Here is an 18,868-nt window from a genome sequence, read left to right on the forward strand (position 1 = left end):
ACCCTGAGACATGTTAAACTGCACTGGCTGCACAGATTAGACATAGCTATTTTCCAGCAATTATCTTTCTGTTTTACTGTTTTTTTTTTTCCTGTATTTAAATGAACAATAATTTTGAGAAAGCTTTTCAGTACAACAGTTAATCTTTCTCTGTGAAAAGACTGTTCTTAAGTAAGAAGAAGCAGCTTCGTACTGTTCTTCAAAATCTTTATTGAAATTGTGTTTCATGTTATGTTTGGAGATGAAGACCATGAGATTCACTTTCGTTACTAAGGTGGATGTCCCCCAGGTGGACGTGGTGCCAGAGCTACTGCCTGTAACCTGGACTCTCCTTGTTCTTAGACTGGTAATAGTGCACACAGAGTATGCCTAACAAGTAATAGACTATATGGAGCCAAGTGTTTGGGCTAGGACATCATCATAAAGAAAATAAAAGCCTGTTACAGTCTCATGGGTAAAATGGGGAAGTGTGCATTGACACTGCAGGTCTGACATCCACCGAGAAAGGATGCTACCTGGACAGCAGGCTGTCTCAAAAGACCAGAAAGTAGCAAATAACAACCTAGCTCTCCCAAGAAAAGGGCAGTGTCTTCACAATGAGAGCGGCATTCAACGTGAAAACAAAGGAAAATACTTCCTCTCAGCTGTCAGCACCAGTGCTCAGCAGAATAGCACCACCTGGACAACAGTCAATCGCACACTGGCAATTTCCATGCTATGTGGACACTACAGCGGTCTTGATTCTCCAGGATGGGTATGGGGCTTCACCGCACTGAGCTCGTTGCAGGATGAAGAATTACACCCTCATTCTGTGATACGCAAAGTTCTAAACCTTCCACTACATTTATGTTAAAAATCATTTTTGGCTACACAGAAAATTGAACACTACAAAAGCAGTAATCATATGCTGTTATTAAACCAGAGCCAGATTCCCTCCCTCCCTCCTGGCCCAGAAGGCACCTAACACAGGATTTGGTGAACTCATACCCTAAGCCCAAAACTGCACTTCATATACATTTAATGATCTGTAGTTGCATGACTCAGAAGCTGATAGTTCAGGTGGTGGCATGCAGAAAGGTGCCAGGCTCGGATGATTTTCGGATATAGAAAGAGTAGCCTTCTGAGCAGCTGGAGGGTGGCTGTACCTCTGCAGTCAGCACTGCTGTGGCTGCTACCCCAATCCCATGTACCCCTGTGGTGCTCACCAAAGATGCCAGCAACTGGAGAGGATCAAGAAACTTATGAGGACTGGAAAATATACATTGCAACAAAAATCTCTGTTGAGCTTAACTAGGGTTATAATTGCACAGGCAGCTCCAATGATGAAACAGTCTGTTAGTGCCAGAAGGAAGGGGATCACCCTTCCCTCTCATTCCCGTTTCTCCTTCCTCCTCCTCCTTTCTCCTATTTCCAGCCCCACCCTCCCATCCCCTGCTCTGGCTGGAGCTGGTGCGTGCGAGATCCTTTCCTTGCTGGTTTGGCATACTAACCCAAGCAGAAAAAAAAAACAAACCATGGGTTTTCATGGATTTAATTTCTGCTGGAGCAGCCAGTTAAGCTGTCCCATGGAAGAGCCTGACAAGCGCTGGGACTGGCTGAGGACAGGAGAAAGGGGCTGGAGGTGGGAGCAGACCTTCTTCCTCAGTGCTGGCGAACTGATAAACTACTGCACGGTCTGGTTTCTTAGCTGACGGGAAGCTTTAGGGCGCTCAGCATATTTAATTACCTATATGATGAGCAAGGTTTGACAACAGGCAAAGGCAGTGGTAAAGAATCCTAGCGCAGAAGGACTTTTAAGGGCTGAAAACTGACGCTAGAGAAGCTCGTGCTATAAACAAGGTAAATGTGGAATAATGATGGTAATTGAAAGCCTCCTTCCAAGCTCGTTCTGGGGTTTCACTGTCGCCGGTAGACTTTACACCGCGCTGTCTCCAGGGGAGCATCTCCAGGAGACGTGCTCTGCATCGGACACATATCGGTGGCAGAAGGCCCACGCAGGCGCTGGACCATGGGCCAGGTGCCGCGGTCACCCCGGTGTGTCGCAGCTCACCGACACCTGCCCGGGACGCACACAAACCGAATAGTAAAAGGCCATCAGAGTGTGCTTTATTACTGGGGGGGGGGGGGGGGGACACGACGACACGAAGTGGGGAAATGTATAGAAAATTATACATTTTTTTCTTCGTCAAGAAGACAGCTGTGAGCCAAGAAAGGCCAAACGAGCGATGCCAAGGCGGTACAAAGATGAAGAAAGCCAGCGGCGAGTAACGCATACGGCCCGCGGGCGGCCCTGCCGGCCGCCGTGCCGAGCGGGGCCGCTTCTAACGGAGCTGGGCCGCCGCCCGCCTTCCCGCCCCTCCGCCCCACAGCCCCCGGCGGAGAGCCCCGGCCCCACGGAACCCCCTCCTTCCCCTTCCCCGCCCGCCGGGCCCAGTCCGGCCCACTCCCGCCGCCGCCGCCGCCGCCGGAGCATGCGCGCGGCCGGGCCAGTTCCGCCACCGCCCCTTCTCCCCTCATAGCGGCGCTGGTCGGGACACGGGGGAGCTGCTGTTGCCGCCGCTGCCCGTCTCCGCGCTGAGGACCCCGACGAACGGCAGCCGCCGCCTGGGCCGCAGGTAAAGCGGGGGTGTTGGGGCTGGGGCCGGGCCGGGGCGGGCGGGCTGACTGACTGACTTACCGGGACCCTCCTCCCGCCGCCCTTTGTGCGCGGGGCGGCGGCCCGTCCTCGGCGAAGGAAGGGGAAGGGGAAGGGGGGCGTAGGCTGCGAGCGCGGCGGGCCGGGTATGGCGGAGCGGGGGAGGCCGAGGCGGCGGGGAGAGCTTGGAGGAAGGGGCGCCTTGGCTGTGCCCCCCTGCGAGGGCGGTGTTTGTCCCCGCCGTCAGGGAGCCACGTCGTGCTCCTGCGGGGCGGCGCTCCCCGGAGCCGGCCGGGAAGGGCTGGGGGGGGGGGGGGGGGGGGGGGGGGGGGGGAGGCCGAGGCCCCTCCGTCCGCCGCCGGAGAAGGCAGTGAGTAAATAGACGCCCGTGTGTCTGGTCGGTCGGTCTGTCTGCGTCCGCCTCCTCCCGTGGGTTTGGGGGTGTCTTCTGTGGCGTGGGTGCGATGGGCCTTTTCGGGCGAGCGGGCCCTGCTGCGGGTCGGAAAGGGAGGCAGCCGGTTTTGGAGCGAAGTGCGTAACAAGAGCGATTGCTCAGAGGTTAATTAGGTGGGTATCAGAAGGGAAGCACCGCGTTATTAGCGGAGAACGCGTCTTGCAAAACAGCTGCTCGGTTCCTGATGTCTCAGCCTGACCTCCCGGAGGTCTTGTCCTGGATCTGCTTTAAAGGTGAACTTTTGGGTTCATGAACTTGTAACTTCTGGCAGTGGAAACCCCACGTTGCAGTGTAGGTGCTGGCTTTGTGGCCTGCCGTAATCTCTTCACGGCCCACAGGCAGAAGACACTTGTGGGTGGTGGTTTTTTGTTGTTTTGGTGGTGGTTTTTTTTTTCCCCTCCCCCAGTATAGGCTGCTGGTGCTTTTGGAGACAGCAGTCTCAGGGGTTCATCTAGATCCCACACTGCCTTCAGCTCTGTGCTTTCGGACCTGGAGAGCGAGTCAGGAATCCCGTCTCCTCCCAGCCGTGCCACCCAGGGCAGGTCGGAATCACTCCCACCCGTGACAGGTCCTGCTGGCAGCCCCAGGGTGTTATAAGTGCCACCTTTCCACGGGTCTCCGGCCAGTGGCCCGGCACTTCCCTTTGGCAGGCAGGATCTGCTGACGGGCACTGGGCCACCGGTGGTCTGACTTCCTAGCCAAGGGTGCTGAGAAACGGGGAGAGGTCTTCACCACCCAGTTTTGTGGGTCGCTGGTGGAGTTACGGTTGTCCCTCCTGCCCCACACTCTTTCTTTGGTTTCCACTTTTGCTTTGCCAAACACTCGTATTCCTCACGAGATGCAGGAATATGGAAATGATCAAGGAGAATTATTCTGTTGGTGGTGTAGAGCTTTAAGGGAGAAAAGGAGGTTATAGTGCCTCACATTTTGTGGTGGCCATTCCCCAGCTCCTAAAGCCGTTACAGCGCCTGCTGAAACTCTTGTTTACACTGTGGATAACGTTGCACGGAAGTCGTGGACAGATTCTTCCTGTGATTACTGGTGGTCCCTGACAGTGTCAAATGTTATTAAAAGTCATATTTTAAAATAAATACCATATTTTTTTGGCTTTCACGTTACCAAACAAGGGGTATTTGTGTTGTCCGTACAAAAATTGAAAATACCATATGCAAAGTTACAAGCGCATTGAATGCAATTACAGTGGTGACAGTTATTCTGGCTGTTTAGTTGGAAAACCAAAAATAGTAACTGGTGAGGTTACGACGAGGGAGCTAACTCGGCAGCTCCTTGGTGGCGGTGACAAATGCTTGGGTTTGTGAGCCCTTGGCTGGGGAGGGGAGGTGGCCGGCGGGTTTGTAAAGTGGCAAGGACAAGCTGCTGGAGTGTTGTCTTATGTGATCTGAGAACTAATATATGTCTAGATTTGCTAATGCTTTTCTACAGAAGGCACCATGCTCCTCTTTGTAAACTAGAGGAAGGTTGAGGTTGCCCATTGAACATGTGCTAGTGCTTGGACCGGCACCTGAATGTCCTCGGGCAGCTGGAGTGTAGAGGTACACATCGAGTCTCATGCTGTGTGTGACTTGCCTGGTGTTGGCAGCAGAATGCAGTGTCCAGGCACCGCTTTTACCTGAGACAGGGGTTTGCCAGGCTTGAGCTTGTGTTTGCTATTGCCTGTTTTGGATGAGCAAAAGCACTTACTTGACTGTTTTGGGTCAATGCTGGATTAAAAACAGAACTTTAAACTGGTTTTAAATGTGTATGTTTAATTTATAAAGCTTCCAGGCTTCAACTGTGTTTGGTTTAATTGCAACAATTAGACAAAAATGTCAGCGGCAATTAATTATTACAACATAACTGGCCATGCGTTCACATTTTAGATCTCTGTCACACTTAGGGCACGCTTTTTTGAAGTTTTAATTGTAGTTTAACATGATACTGGAGCTGCTGGGCACTCTGCTGAACAAGTAGAAAAGCTGTAGATGAGCTTAGTGTAATACAAGGAGATGTCTATTGTTTTACTGCAGTATCACATTAGGCATCAGTGTGTGTGGTTTTTCAAAAAAAAAAAAGCAACTTAGTATCTGCACTTAGAGAAGCAGTAGCTCAAGGATTTATGCAGTGGTCACTCTTTAGTCTGGATTTTTTTCTGCTCTGCTACACAAATAAGGACCTCTGTTCTTAATGAATCCCTAGACCCGAAGCTTTTAATAGAGCTGCCTCATGAACTGTGTTCTCAGTGCCTTGTATAACTTGCAAAACTATATCATGTTTTGTTGTCTTCTGTTTCTGTCCCTCTCACCCCTCATTAAAATGTTCCTATATGTTGGTGTTAAATGTTTAATTATGGTTTTGGAAAGTTCAGCTGACCTCAGTGAGAATGTGAGTGAAGGAGCTCTGCAAAAATGGGATTTCCTGAAGCCTCATGTGCCCCGCTCCAGCAGAGCTGGATGTCAGCATGGTGCTTTAGAGGATCATGTGAAGTGGGGTTTTTGTTTTTGCTTGTTTTCTTTTCCTTTTTTTTTTTTTTTCCTTTTTTCTCTTTTATTACTTCCTGATAAGTTGTCACAGGGCTCTCCCAACATCACATGAGAGCCAGCCTGAAGCCTCCCTGTGTTTTGAAACTCTCCACTGACTGAATCTGGCTGCTTTATGGTCTCTTGCTGGAATTAATGTGTTGCAAATGGACATGGGAAGCCGGTTCTCTTTAGTGGTGTCTTACTGGAACATCAGAACTGATTAAAGTGTTTGGATACTTCGGATAACAAAGTGAAAGCTTCCACAGTTATAAATAAAATACTGTCCCAGTTGGGAGGAGGAGTAGGAGGAGAGTGATTAGTTTTTTCCTCTTAACCTTCATCATCATTGCGTCCTGGCCTCCTAAAGTCTGTCTTTGCAATACTTCATGTGAAAAGGTTTTCTCTGTATAGGCTTTCTCATTGTTGAGACCTAAACTTTGACGACACTAAGTATATTAAATAAAGCCTATTACACAAAGACTATTATTGATAATAGATTAAACGGGTAGTCTTAATGGCATTTATCTGCAGTGCTAAGACTTGCAGGACACAGATGAACTGACTTGCAGGTCACAGATCACTTATTTAACACTTTATGTCTGCTTTTTCGTTTTTGCTTTAAGTTGTAAAGCTAAATAAATATCTCTGATGACTAACCCTGTTATTTGTTTGGCCCCCTCCCCCCCCCTTTCTTTTTGGTCTTCCCTCTACCCAGTGAGACTACATCAAAATGTCTCTCTATCCTTCCCTGGAAGATCTGAAGGTGGACAAAGTTATTCAGGTATGGTGGGCTTTAATAAGATGAGTTTTGATGACAGTAATAGATGTGATGGTTTTTAGTGTAGGGGAGGGGAGACTTCTATTGCAGGTGTGAGTTTGTGTTTTACTATCATACTCTAAAAGGAGAAAAAACATTTACTTTGTAGCTTGGTATAATATGATTGATGTTTATTTTACCACTGTTGGGTATATTTATTTGGGGTTTTATATATTCATTTATAGTAATTTGTCTTTAAGTTTGTTTTTTTTTGAAGTATAGATATTGGGTCTTAGGTAGACAAACATAGTTGTTCTCTTCCCATACTTCAGCTCTGATGTGGTGAATAGGTATTGACTGAACTAATAAACCTGCTGTGTCTCATTCCTTGTGTCCAAACCTGTGTCAGAAAGTTTTCATGGTCAGTTGGGTACAAAAAAAGATCACTGACTGTCTAACGTCATCTGGAATCACGGACTTGTCCCCTGGCTATTTCACGGTGGTCACCAGTTCTCTCAATATTTCCAAGATTATCACATTTGTTTAAAATCCTTTATGTGTAAGAATATTCATACCTTTATTATTAGACAGGATGAGGAAAAAAAAATCTGTGAAACAAAATAATGAAAAACACTTTAATGGATAAAACTCCATGTGAAATTCGACATGAATTTATTTTACAAGGAATTCCCTTGCTTTCTTCAGCATTTTACTTAGCTTCCATTTTTCTTTCCTAAACTGAATTCCCTCCCAGTTTAAACGGCAGCAATGTGTTATACTGCGTTTTAAGGTGGCTGCTGCTTCTGCCCTTGTCCTCATTGGGAAGCAATCAAGCTGACTGCACAGAACAGCTTATTAACTCCCCTTTTCTGTCCCACAGTGGACTGCCTCCATCTCACCGGTGTTGGTGTTTGTATATGTGGGGTGGGGATCCATTGTGGGCACTGTGTTGGGATTTCTCTTTGCTGTGTCTGCCCACTCCACCCTGCTCCATTCTTACCAGAGTCCTTTATCTACAGTCAGGTAATGCTGAACTGGGAAAAAAAACAAAACAAAAAAAAAAAAAACCAACCAAACAAAAAACCTCACCTAGCCTGGAGCCAAGAATGTGCTCCTTCAGCCTTTTAACAACCAGCTGCTACAGTTTATATATTGCAATTTAAAATATTAAATGTGGTCTTTCTACTACTTAACTTTTGTGACCACTGAATGAAGCAGTAAGGAAAAATTGGGTATTTCTATGCTAAGTCTGTAAACTTTGAACCATAGATACATGTTCTGTCATTTTGTAGAGCAGGGACGACTCTTGTATGTTATCCTGCTCATATGCTTAGAAGGGCTTATGAACTTGGGCAGAAGTGCCTTGTTCATGCGACTATGCCTGTAGTCTATTGTGGTGTTTCACAGACAAATAAGAGTAAACCCTATAGAGGTTTCTATAGGGAGCATAACAAATTGTTCTGTTAAACTAGTTTAGCCCTTGGTGACACTGTAATCTCAATGGTCTGTTTTCCAGAAATCGGTTCATGAGGGACAGATGCTTGCTTTTGTACAGATGAGTGTCCACTCAAAATTTAAATTAGGTTTTCACAAAGTTCTACCACTTGATAAGTGGGTGTCAAGCAAGACAGCCTGTGAGAAAACTTGTGTGGGGGTGGGAGAGAAGGGAGGTAGAGCCAAGAGCATTCAGTTAGAGATCCCCAGTGGAGAGGGTTGGGTGTTCTTGTTGCCATTGTCAATGGGGACGATTGCCCTTCAGCTGTTAGGTGACAGCATCTCGCTCCTACTGATCCACCATAGTAGGAACTACGGGGGGTAATGGGCTGTCTGAGTGTAGCTGTGAGAGAGGGGAAGTAAATACTGTTGTTGCTAAATACTGTGATTTCAAGAGTGAGCCATTCCATTTCCACCGATATTTTTGGTAGCAAAGACTAAATTATTTGCCTTTCCCAATGACTGCATTATAAAAAATGCTGTCTTTTTAAATACGTCTGAGAGCACTCTTAGGAGAAAAGGGGGCAGAGTACTGAAATAAAGTACTATGTAAGACAAGATTAAGTCTTTACCCACAATTAGCAGGTGAAATTAAAATGACTGCTGGTTGAAATAAACAGACTCGTTACATTAAATATTCTAACCTGTTCTTTTTGTTCAGCATTTCAATTGGAGGCTGTTCTTCTAAATACATCTGATATTGGAAAAATAATGAGTCATTCTTGCTCTGAAACTTTTTTCCGAAAACAACTTCCTGGAGAGTACAGGACTATGAAGTTTTCTATTTTTAAGCATGATTTCCTTAAAAACATTAAGTAATTTGACCGTCATGTTGTGTTAGACGATTTATGTGTCCTGTTCGGCATAATATTTCACTATGCATTTAGTAACTTCCCCTCCACCTTTTGACGTTCAACCTCAGGAAAGCTGTGAGGATACCTATTTCCATCACACTTAACAGGCATCTCTAAGGTAGTGTTTTTCACTGCTCATGATTACACAAGGCCAAAAAAGTAGTAGCTGAGGTAGTGAGAAGGAAGGAAACCGGCTTACTTTAATACAGTCTCCTATAGTTGTTTGTCAGTAAGCAATTTAGAAATTAAGCTTAGTGTGTTTGCTATAGTGGCAACTTCTGTAGAAAAATCGTCTTAGAAGATCCATTTCTTTTAGAAGGTATTAAACTAGTAGCACTGGATTGTGTGGAACTTGCAACCTGTAAGGGACTATGGTAGAACTCATGAATGATGTCTGTAAATGGTGAAGAGATAAAAGTGGCCACTATCCAGCTGAAAAAAGTAATTACTCTGCCAAAGGTCATACCTTAAAACTTAAACTTGGCTGACAAACCTTTATAAATTTAATGTGTCTTTTAAGGTTCTTTAACTTGCTTGATGACAAAACCAGAACAGGTTGACACAAAGCCTTTCTGCATTACTATAGCCTTGTCTCTGAGCAAGATACAAGTTGATCTGCCAAAGTAGTTTGATACTACTACAGCATATTGTATTGAAGTTATTTATTTCAAAGAAGATTGACTTCAGAACTTCAAGATGAATAGCATGTACAAGAAAACCAAAAATATTTAGTGTCCTGCCTACATAATAAAGGTTTCATCAATTATTATTTTTTTTTTTCTTGTACGAGGTAATCTATGTGAGTCTCTTTGCTTTCAGGCTCAGACTGCCTTTTCTTCAAATCCAGCTAATCCAGCAATCTTGTCTGAAGCTTCTGCTCCTATTTCTCATGATGGAGGTAAGCTCGTGTATCTTATAGTATCCTAATGGTGTGGAAAGCAGTTCTGAAATCATAAAGTTAACAGTACAGTCAAAAATACCTATAAATATGTAACCCTATTTACAAAGGGTGAGACCATGCCTTTTTGGAAATGCCAACACCCACCTTGGCAAAGTGCTATAGGAGTCAAAAAATAGTGTTTGCTTATAAAAGGAAGTTGCGGCAAACACTCGCCCTTCTCTTAACTTTTCAAAACCTTTTCCAAGTGAGCCTAGGGTAACAAAATTTGCTGTTGGTACCATTTAAACTGTTCTTAACTCTTACATCAAACACTTAGTTGTCCTTATTTATCACATGCATATTTGTAAGCTTTGGAGGCCAGCATGATTCTGAGTGTCTTTCCTCTTCATATGAGCTTGCTTAGGAACAGACAAACATGAATCTCTAAACAGAGAATTGCCCAGGAAGGTGGAACTTAATCTTGTCATGCTATCAACATAAAGCTTCCAGCAGATTTTGGGGTCAAATATCTAATGGAAAATCCATCAGACCTGTGCACATGTACGTCCCCAGAGGTGCACAGGTATGTTTGAGAGCTGAGCTCTGGGTTAGTAAGTTATGCTTGGTCTAAGAGGCCTAAAGCCTCTTACCAGCATGACTAGCAGCAGTGCTGGAACAACTGTCAAAGGTGCTAGTGGATCAGAGATTAAAGCTTGGTGGATGTAACTTTGTCTCTGATTCTCCTCTCGGTGCTGGTGTATTTAAGATTACTTTAGGGCAGGAGTTTGTATGGCTCACCAGAGAGCTGCCTCTTCTAGATCCTTTCTGGAATAGATACTTACCTGGCCTAATCTCACCAGACCAGAATTGAGTTTGCTTCAGCAGTCTCTTCTTGGCAGCATTCTTTCTGCTGTCCAGAGTTTGAATTCTGCAGTTTTTGTGCCTGCTGGCCAAATGACAATTTATCCCGGGCTGCATCAAAAGAAGTGTGGCCAGCAGGTTAAAGGAGGTGATTCTGCCCCTCTACTCCACTCTCGTGAGACCTCATCTGGAGTACTGCATCCAGCTCTGGAGTCCCCAACATAAGAAGGACATGGACCTGCTGGAGTGTGTCGGGAGGAGAGCCATGAGGATGATCCAAGGGCTGGAGCACCTCTCCTACGAGGAGAGGCTGAAAGAGTTGGGGCTGTTCAGCCTGGAGAAGAGAAGGCTCCGGGCAGATCTTATTGCAGTCTTCCAGTACCTAAAGGAGGCCTACAGGAGAGCTGGGGAAGGACTTTTTACTAGGGCATGTAGTGATAGGACGAGGGGGAATGGCTTCAAACTGGAAGAGGGCAGGTTTAGATTGAACATTAGGAAGAAGTTTTTCACTCTGAGGGTGGTAAGGCACTGGAACAGGTTGCCCAGAGAGGTTGTTGAGGCCCCATCCCTGGAGGTGTTCAAGGCCAGGCTGTCCGTGGCCTTGGGCAACCTGATCTAGTGAGAGGTGTCCCTACCTATGGCAGGGAGGTTGGAACTCTATGATCTTCAAGGTCCTTTCCAACCTAAACCATTCTGTGACATCAGCTTGTGTGTGAATTGCTCAGGAGCTGTGTATGGGTGAAGAGTGATTAATCACTCAGTATATCCCAAAAGAAGGGAGGCTTACACAATCTATAGGATGTGCCAAACCTGATGGGAATACCTCTGTCCTAGAAGAGGCAGGAGAATATACAACATCAAGAGCTTTTGGATGTTTTCTGCTATTTGGAGGTGTCTCTGTTTTGAATGAGAATGTAATACAGCCAGTGAAGATGCATCCTATGTTGTGGTCTTTGAAGAACAAAAGAGAAAAATTGAGTAGCTGCAAAAGTCTTGTGCAACATTAATTGTATATAATCTTAGGGGCTTGATAACATAAGCAAAAGACAGCCATAGAAGAAATATTAATTAAAAACTTGATAATCAATATTGGTGAAGCTACAAACTGATAGATCAGTTTGTAATAAGAAATAAGAACAGACAGGAATTGGAAATAAGATCAGATAGGACAGCTCTCGTGTGAAACAGTATGCAAACATGACCACTGAAATACTGAGGAGCAAAAAAGTCTCTCAGTGATACTGGAATTCGTGTTGCCAGGACCTTTGTGTTCCTTCCCAGAAAAGTTACTTTCCATTTCTGGTCAAATGTGGATTCTTATAATAGCTGGTTTTATGCACGTAACCATAAATGAACACTAGAAACCTAAGCTTTGTGAACTGGGGAGCCTGCTTGCTTCCAAGGCCATCCTTTTCACCACCTCGCTTTCCAAACAGCCTTTTCTGTCGCAACTGATTTGGTGAGAACAGCGGGTGGACTCTTGAGTTCTCGTAACTGCCACTTGTTAAATCCTACCAGTTAATTATCTGTGGAATGTCGAGAGCAATATCAAGCTTATTTCCATAATGTTTCAACTCAAGGTATGACAAGTGTGTCAGTTTAACTTCCTTTCCTCCTGTTCCCTGCACCCCCTCCTCTTGGGCGTAGAGGAGTCTCCTGCTGGATATTTTAAGGAGTGTGGTGGTTGTGTGTTGTTGAGAAGTATGTCTAAAATGATTTCCATTTGAAGTTGTGAGAAAATGACAGCTACTTGCTTATGAAGACTATTAAAGCAGACTGCGCTGTGGGCCTTACAGCCAAGAGGCTGTCTTCTGCAGAAACTTTACTATGCCTGGGATCTGGACGGTCCTTGGCATGGATGCCTCGTGCGAGCGCTGTCTTGCATTTGGTGGAAGATGACTCTGTGTTCTCCAGCATACCTGGTTTGGGGGTGGGAGGGAAAGTAGTTCCCCACTAATGGCCCGAAGGCTTTGGAGCAAGAACATGTCTAAATGGACTGCAGCACAATGTTGTTTTTGGATCTTTTCACCGTGTGTCTAATGTCATTTGTGCTGTAAAGGATGAATGGAGTAACTGAAGCTGAAAGATCTCTGTAAGCTCTTTATCTCAAAAGTGCTGCTCCTCAGGTTACTGTTCTAAGCTGGGCTAGAATAACAGTCCTGATCCAAGTGCGTTTTCCATCGTAATTTTCAAGTTAGATACATTACAGTAGCATAAGATTTGTTGAAGTAATTGTAGGTTTGAAAGCAGTAACTGTTTGTTCTGTTAAACCAACAATTGCATTGATTTTTTTTTTTTTTTTCTGTTTTCTTTTTCTGCTATAGGTTTATACCCCAGACTGTATCCAGAACTTTCTCAGTATATGGGCCTGAGCCTCAATGAGGAAGAGGTGCAGAGAAACTTGCCAGTGGCAGCAGCTGCTCAGCCACAGGGTGTAGGTACCAGTCAAGCATGTTTTCAAAAGCAAAAGTATAAAGAATAAACGTATATCTAGCATTCTAGACAGTAGACAACTATTTGTCTTAAGTACCATACTTGACTGATAAATTAATTGTTTTAAGTAACACTGCCCATTTTTCTCCGGTCTTAAACTGAGCCATGTATTTCCAATTTTGGGGGGTGGGGAAGAGCTGGTGTTATAACTTGTGTGTGTTGGCTTTTGGTATTTTGTGTTTGTTATTTTTTTTTTTTTCCCAGTATCACTTCATATAAACTGACATATAGCTATTTAAGAAAGTTGAAACTAAGTTGTCTGGCTGTTTTGTTTTAATCAGCAACTGGTAACACGACCTTCTACTAATTACATGGTAGCTCCAGTGACTGGAAATGATATTGGAATTCGTAGAGCAGAAATTAAGCAAGGCATCCGTGAAGCAATTTTATGTAAAGATCAAGATGGCAAGATTGGACTTCGTCTTAAGTCTGTTGACAATGTAAGTACAGAAGCTTGCTTTTGCCTATAGAGATCTTACTGCTGGATTAAATTAGTAGAGTAGTTAGTGTATGGTCACAAAATTGTCTTCTGTATAATGCTTGCTTATCCATTATCAGAATTTTAAAATCCTTCATTACATCAGCAACTAGATTTTCAGCTGTCCAGACTAGGATCTAAATTTACAGCGGCAAATTACTGTCATGTGTTTTGTGACACCTGAAAATTACTTGTAACTCTTTTTTTTCTCACTTTAGAGCATGACATTGTCCTTGCAAAGCTGCTCTGATACTTGTTAGCAGTTCAAGACTTTTATCTCTGTCTTTGTGGAAACACTGGGCAGTGCTTGAAGCTCAACACTAGGCAGAGAACTGCCCATGGCTTAGAAGTAGCTCCACTCTTACAGATCCTTGCAGTGTGTTGCTGGTGAGAAAAGTAAGGATAGTGAGGGTGTCATCTTGCCTATATGTTGAGTAATTTCAGAGTAGGCTTTTCTGCGTTTCCCTTGACATGAACATAGCTGCAAGAAGATCCTTAAACCTGCTCTAGAGCTTCTCTGTTTCAGTATCTTTTGATTCTTAACATGGAAAATGCTGCTCTGTTTGTTCTTTTTTTTTTTTTTTCTTGGCAAGGCCTTTTAACTTGAACATTTTTATAAAACCTTGAGTCAAATATTTTTTTATAGGATTAAAGTACTTTTTGTAGTTCTCCTAACCCAGGCAATACTGAAGTTTTCTTAGAGTAGCAAGTTTTGCTTTGGTTTTGTGTGTGTATGTGTGTGTGGGGTGGGGTGGGGTGTTTGGTGTGTGTTGGTTTTTGGTGGTGTGTATGTGTGTGGGGGGTGTGTGTGTGTGTTTTTTTTTTTTTTTTTATTTTTATTTTTAAATCCCCCCCTCCCCCATCCCTCTGAAGGGACTTTCTACAATTTGCCTTGATAAGCTTTACTTTTTCTTCAGGGTTACTTCAACTAGAAATAGTTTTTTAACACCTTGGTTTCTTACCTGAGGTGCTAGCAAGTCATAATTGATAAAAAGTTGAAAACTAATGGAGTTGTGAAAAAAGGAGAAACCTGCCACTGAGTTCCTAGCATTGCTGATCTATTTCTTCAGCTATATATAGAATCCGATGTCTGGCAAATGAATTATTAGTTAAGTGCACAAGGACATACACAAATTCACCACTAGTCTGTCTTGACCCAGTTGTTCATATTTCTTGTTAAAACAGGGTATTATTTACCCCTTCAAGTAAGGCTTTAATGTTATGCTTTTTTTTTTTAATGTCTAGATCTCTAGACAGAGTGGATTTGTCCATTTCCAAACTTTATTCTACCATTAATTATCTGTCAGTCTCTTAAAGACATCTAGAAAAAGACTGAAATTTCAAAAATGCCTCTTAAGGAGAGATAATAAGCAAGTCCTTCTGTCTGTTTGGTTGGTATTACATAGAGAATGGGAAACTCTAAAGGGCTGTGTGTCTGTTGCTGGGTCTTCATCTTCCTCCCCCCCCCCTTTTTTTTTTTTTTCCTCTTTTGTAGGGTATATTTGTCCAGTTAGTTCAGGCCAACTCTCCAGCATCCCTCGCTGGTCTGCGGTTTGGGGACCAAGTTCTGCAGATCAATGGTGAAAACTGTGCAGGATGGAGTTCTGATAAAGCACATAAAGTTCTGAAACAGGCTTCTGGAGAAAGGATTTCGATGATCATTCGGGACAGGTAAAGCCAACTGCAGATATGGGTTGTTATTATCCATCTCAGAGTAATTCTGTGGGGTCTGGGCCTTCCCCTTGCTTGAGCAGGGCTGCAGGCATAACAAAATCTGTTTGTCCATGTATTTCGATTGTAAAGATCCTCAGAAATGTTCCCTTTTGTGGGCAACAGTCAAAATAGTTGTTAACTTGTGAACTTCCAGTGCAGACTTGCCTGGGCATGATGAGGCATAACGCTTTTCAAGGTAAACTAATGAGTGGTAGCACAAGTCAAATTTAAACTCTGAATTCAAGAGTTCTGTGCTTTTTTTCAGACACAACTTGACTTGTGCTGATACTAATTGAAAAAGTAATAAAAAGTGGTACCAAAATACTCACTGTATTAATGGATACACTTGCATTTTTATTTAGCATGATAGTTTTCATGTGAACTCCATTGCTTATGTATGAATTAATGCCAGTTTTGCTAAAAGTATGCTTGCTGAACCAGTACAGACTTTTTAATTGTGTTAAATAATGAGCTCGTAGCTAGTTGTATGTAGTAATAATAGGTCAGATTCAACATAAGGTCTGTAGGCTATGAAAAGACAGATGATACATGATATGACGAGCTATACATATCAAAGCTTTTTTCAATGTTCGTTCTTGTTTAACAACCAGTTTGACACGGTGGAGGGCACGCTACTTCTATCATGTATTGAATCAAAAATACGGTGGTAGTAGATTCCCTGCTCTGTCTATGACTTTTGTGCCCTATTCCCCACCCCCTTCCTGAATTTCCTAGCTTTTTAAGATGCCGTTTAAAGGTTTGTCTGTAAAGCAGTAGAAACGTTGTTGGGGAAGGCTTGTACTCCAGAATCTTGTGGCCTACCTACAGCTGCTAAAACTGGCTGTGCTATTTTATCTGCTTTGTAAAATCTGTAGAGAACTTAATTTTTAATGGACACTTGTGTTTGGTTGGTTGTTGTGGTGGGTGGGTGGATGTTGTATGGGATTTTGTTATTATGATTAATCCAGGTGGTGAAATGTCTATAGAACAGGGAGAACATACAAGGTTTATAAACAAGTATATATTAATATAACAATATTAACAAAGTGAAGTTATATGTCAGCTACAATGAAAAGTAGTTGGGTTTGAGTTGTTTTAGAGTACAATTACTTTTGTAAGTCAAAGATGCTGAAATAGCATGTGGTTCTTTCTGTGGTTTAATAGACTGAAAACGTGGGTTTGCATTTTTAATGTCTTACAGGCCTTTTGAGCGAATTATTACTATGCATAAGGACAGCACAGGGCATGTTGGTTTCATATTCAAGAATGGAAAAATAACCTCAATAGTGAAAGACAGTTCTGCTGCAAGAAATGGACTGCTTACAGAGCACAACATTTGTGAAATTAATGGCCAGAATGTAATTGGATTGAAGGTAAAATAAGTAGTATGTGGTGAGTGTGGATAGCTGTGAGCTTTTTGTGTGTGTATAGTAATTGTGTTTTGGAGAGGGAAAAGGATTGTAATGTAGTTTAATGTTCATTAAGCAAGTAAATCATGAAAGGTAACTTAACTTGACTGGACAGACATGTATGTTTTGAGGCATCTTTGCAGTTTTGTACCTGTAGCCAGGGCAGCTCATTCTCTTCCTCTCTGCCCCTACCTGGCTGGGCTGACCCTCAGTTTTTATCTTTAGTTTAACTTTGCTGGCAAAACAAAGAATAAGCTTCCTCCTTCCAGCCTGTGTCAAATTCTAGTAGGAGTTTTGTGTATAATGTCTGTGTCCTTCTCTAGTCCGTTCGTGCAAGATACTGGTAACCAAACAGCTATGAAATGGTATTGCAGGCTCGGTGATTTGTCCCGAAGGTTATATACTCCAAGCAAGGAGTTGTGGGTCTCTAAGCTGCATGAAATGTGTCTAGAAAAAGCTTGTGAACTGCTGCTTTATTAGTCAGCTTGAGTAATGTTGCTCATATGACTTCTTGTTTATGTACTAGGACCCCCAGATTGCAGACATCTTGGCAACAGCTGGAAATGTAGTGACCATTACTGTCATGCCTTCCAGTATTTATGAGTATATAATAAAGAGGTAAGTAATAAACAAAGCAGCCATGGTGTTAATTATAATCAAGTTGACAGCAACTATTTTTTGTAGGTTAAATAAAATGTATTTGTGATAAGACCTAATTACAAACTTCACATGAAGGCTGGAGAGGGGGTGGAGGGAGTCTGAAAACTTGCTTAATCTGATGTTTTAGCCAAACTGGTGTGTTTTGGTTCTGTTTTTAAACTATTCCTATTTTTGTGGTGCTCCTTTGCCTTTTCTCTTGGAAAAAAACTTTTCTAAACATAATTTGACTAAACTGAGTTTCTGGGAACTTTGAAGTACGTGTATAACACAAGTATTTGTTACCTAAAATGTTGTTTCTAGTGCAACTAATTCCGGTGACGTAGACATGATTCTTGGCAGGATATAGCTGCTCTTTTCTAATCCTTTGGCAGCTGTGGCTTTCTACAGCTAAATCTCTCCATGTTTTTGAAGTTGCTAGAAATTAATAATGCTTCAGGTATAACTGAGTCTGTCTTTTTTTCTTTTTTTCCCCCCCCTCCACTTGGTATGCTCTTTCTACAAAACAGTTTTCCATCTAACAGCCACCTTTTCCCCTGCCCTCCTTCCCTCGTACTTGTGATGCTGCTCTACTTGCACACGTGCCCACGTTCTGAATGATGTTGATAACACAGCCCCGTTACTAATAATAAACATTGCATATCTTGGGCTTCTCTTCTGTCTGTGCAGCTTGGTGCAGCTTTCTGTAGCAGCATATTTGTTGTCAAAAACAGTGGAGTAAAAGGCCAACTTTTTAATCGTATTAAAGGACTAGCAATGACAAAGATAGCGTGATCAGAAGTTTTTGTGGTCTTCTAGAGCTGTCTTGCAAAACTGAATGCCTTTTCCTTTTCTTTAGGATGGCAACTAGCATTATGAAAAGCCTGATGGATCACTCTGTTCCTGAAGTCTAAACCTGCATCATGTATGTGTATGCACATCTCTATATAATGATGATTCCACTAAACTTGGGCTATTATACTCAGTGATTTTTCTTCTGCACATGAGCCTTTCTGGAGGCTAAGAGAAGATATGCTGCATCAAGCATTTGCATCTATAATGGCTGGGAATGTTACAGTTCAACATGTCTTGTTTATTCACAAACTGTAAAACTTGTAGCCTTATATGCTTGACAAATGTGAAATTCCAATTGTGTTATGACTTCTTTTCGTAGGTCTCTTATTTACTTTACTACTATAAGCCATCGCAACTAAAGGAGCCAGATATCACTTGCAAAGTTACGTGTTGTTACCTAGGACAATGCTGTGCTTTGTATGTTTAAGACAAATAAGTATTTTTACTGCTTTCTGTTTGCAAAAGTAGCGTTGAAATAGCATATTAGAAGTACAGCTAGTACTAGTTAATTTTTTGTTCTAGTAAATACTGTTTACACAAGAATGCCAGCTAAGCTGAATATAGCTAAAGGCATCATTCAGTAAGTATGCATATTAAAGTAGTGTACAGATACTCAAATCTTTTTATTACTTGTTATACAAATTGTAACTAATATGCTTATCTCTCGCCTTAACCATGTTCTTAAGAATTCAGAAATAACCAAATAAATTACTGAAACTTTGCTCTGTGTGTGCATACTTCTTACGATGAGCTGTTTGTTGAAGTCAGTTTCAACCAACAACAACGACAAGATAGATAAGAAATACAGTTTAAAATAGCTTTCTAAATAA

General features: G+C 42.8%; 1 protein-coding gene across 2 annotated transcripts; it reads left to right on the forward strand.

The window, feature by feature from the left end:
* The first annotated feature begins 2,479 nt into the window (after nt 1-2,479).
* SDCBP (syndecan binding protein) lies at nt 2,480-18,759 on the forward strand. Of its 2 annotated transcripts, none has more exons than XM_082479645.1 (9): nt 2,480-2,615; nt 6,324-6,389; nt 9,533-9,611; nt 12,779-12,888; nt 13,229-13,387; nt 14,921-15,096; nt 16,340-16,511; nt 17,074-17,165; nt 18,043-18,759. In XM_082479645.1, exons 2-9 carry the CDS (start codon nt 6,339-6,341, stop codon nt 18,095-18,097), a joined length of 894 nt encoding a protein of 297 aa, XP_082335771.1. In that variant the 5' UTR covers nt 2,480-2,615; nt 6,324-6,338; the 3' UTR covers nt 18,098-18,759. The 2 variants fall into 2 exon arrangements, with proteins under 2 accessions (XP_082335771.1, XP_082335772.1); XM_082479646.1 differs by lacking the exon at nt 2,480-2,615 and adding an exon at nt 4,088-4,642.
* The last annotated feature ends 109 nt before the right edge of the window (nt 18,760-18,868 follow it).

This window comes from Vanellus vanellus, assembly GCF_965231255.1.
Source record: "Vanellus vanellus genome assembly, chromosome: 2".
NCBI lineage: Eukaryota > Metazoa > Chordata > Aves > Charadriiformes > Charadriidae > Vanellus > Vanellus vanellus.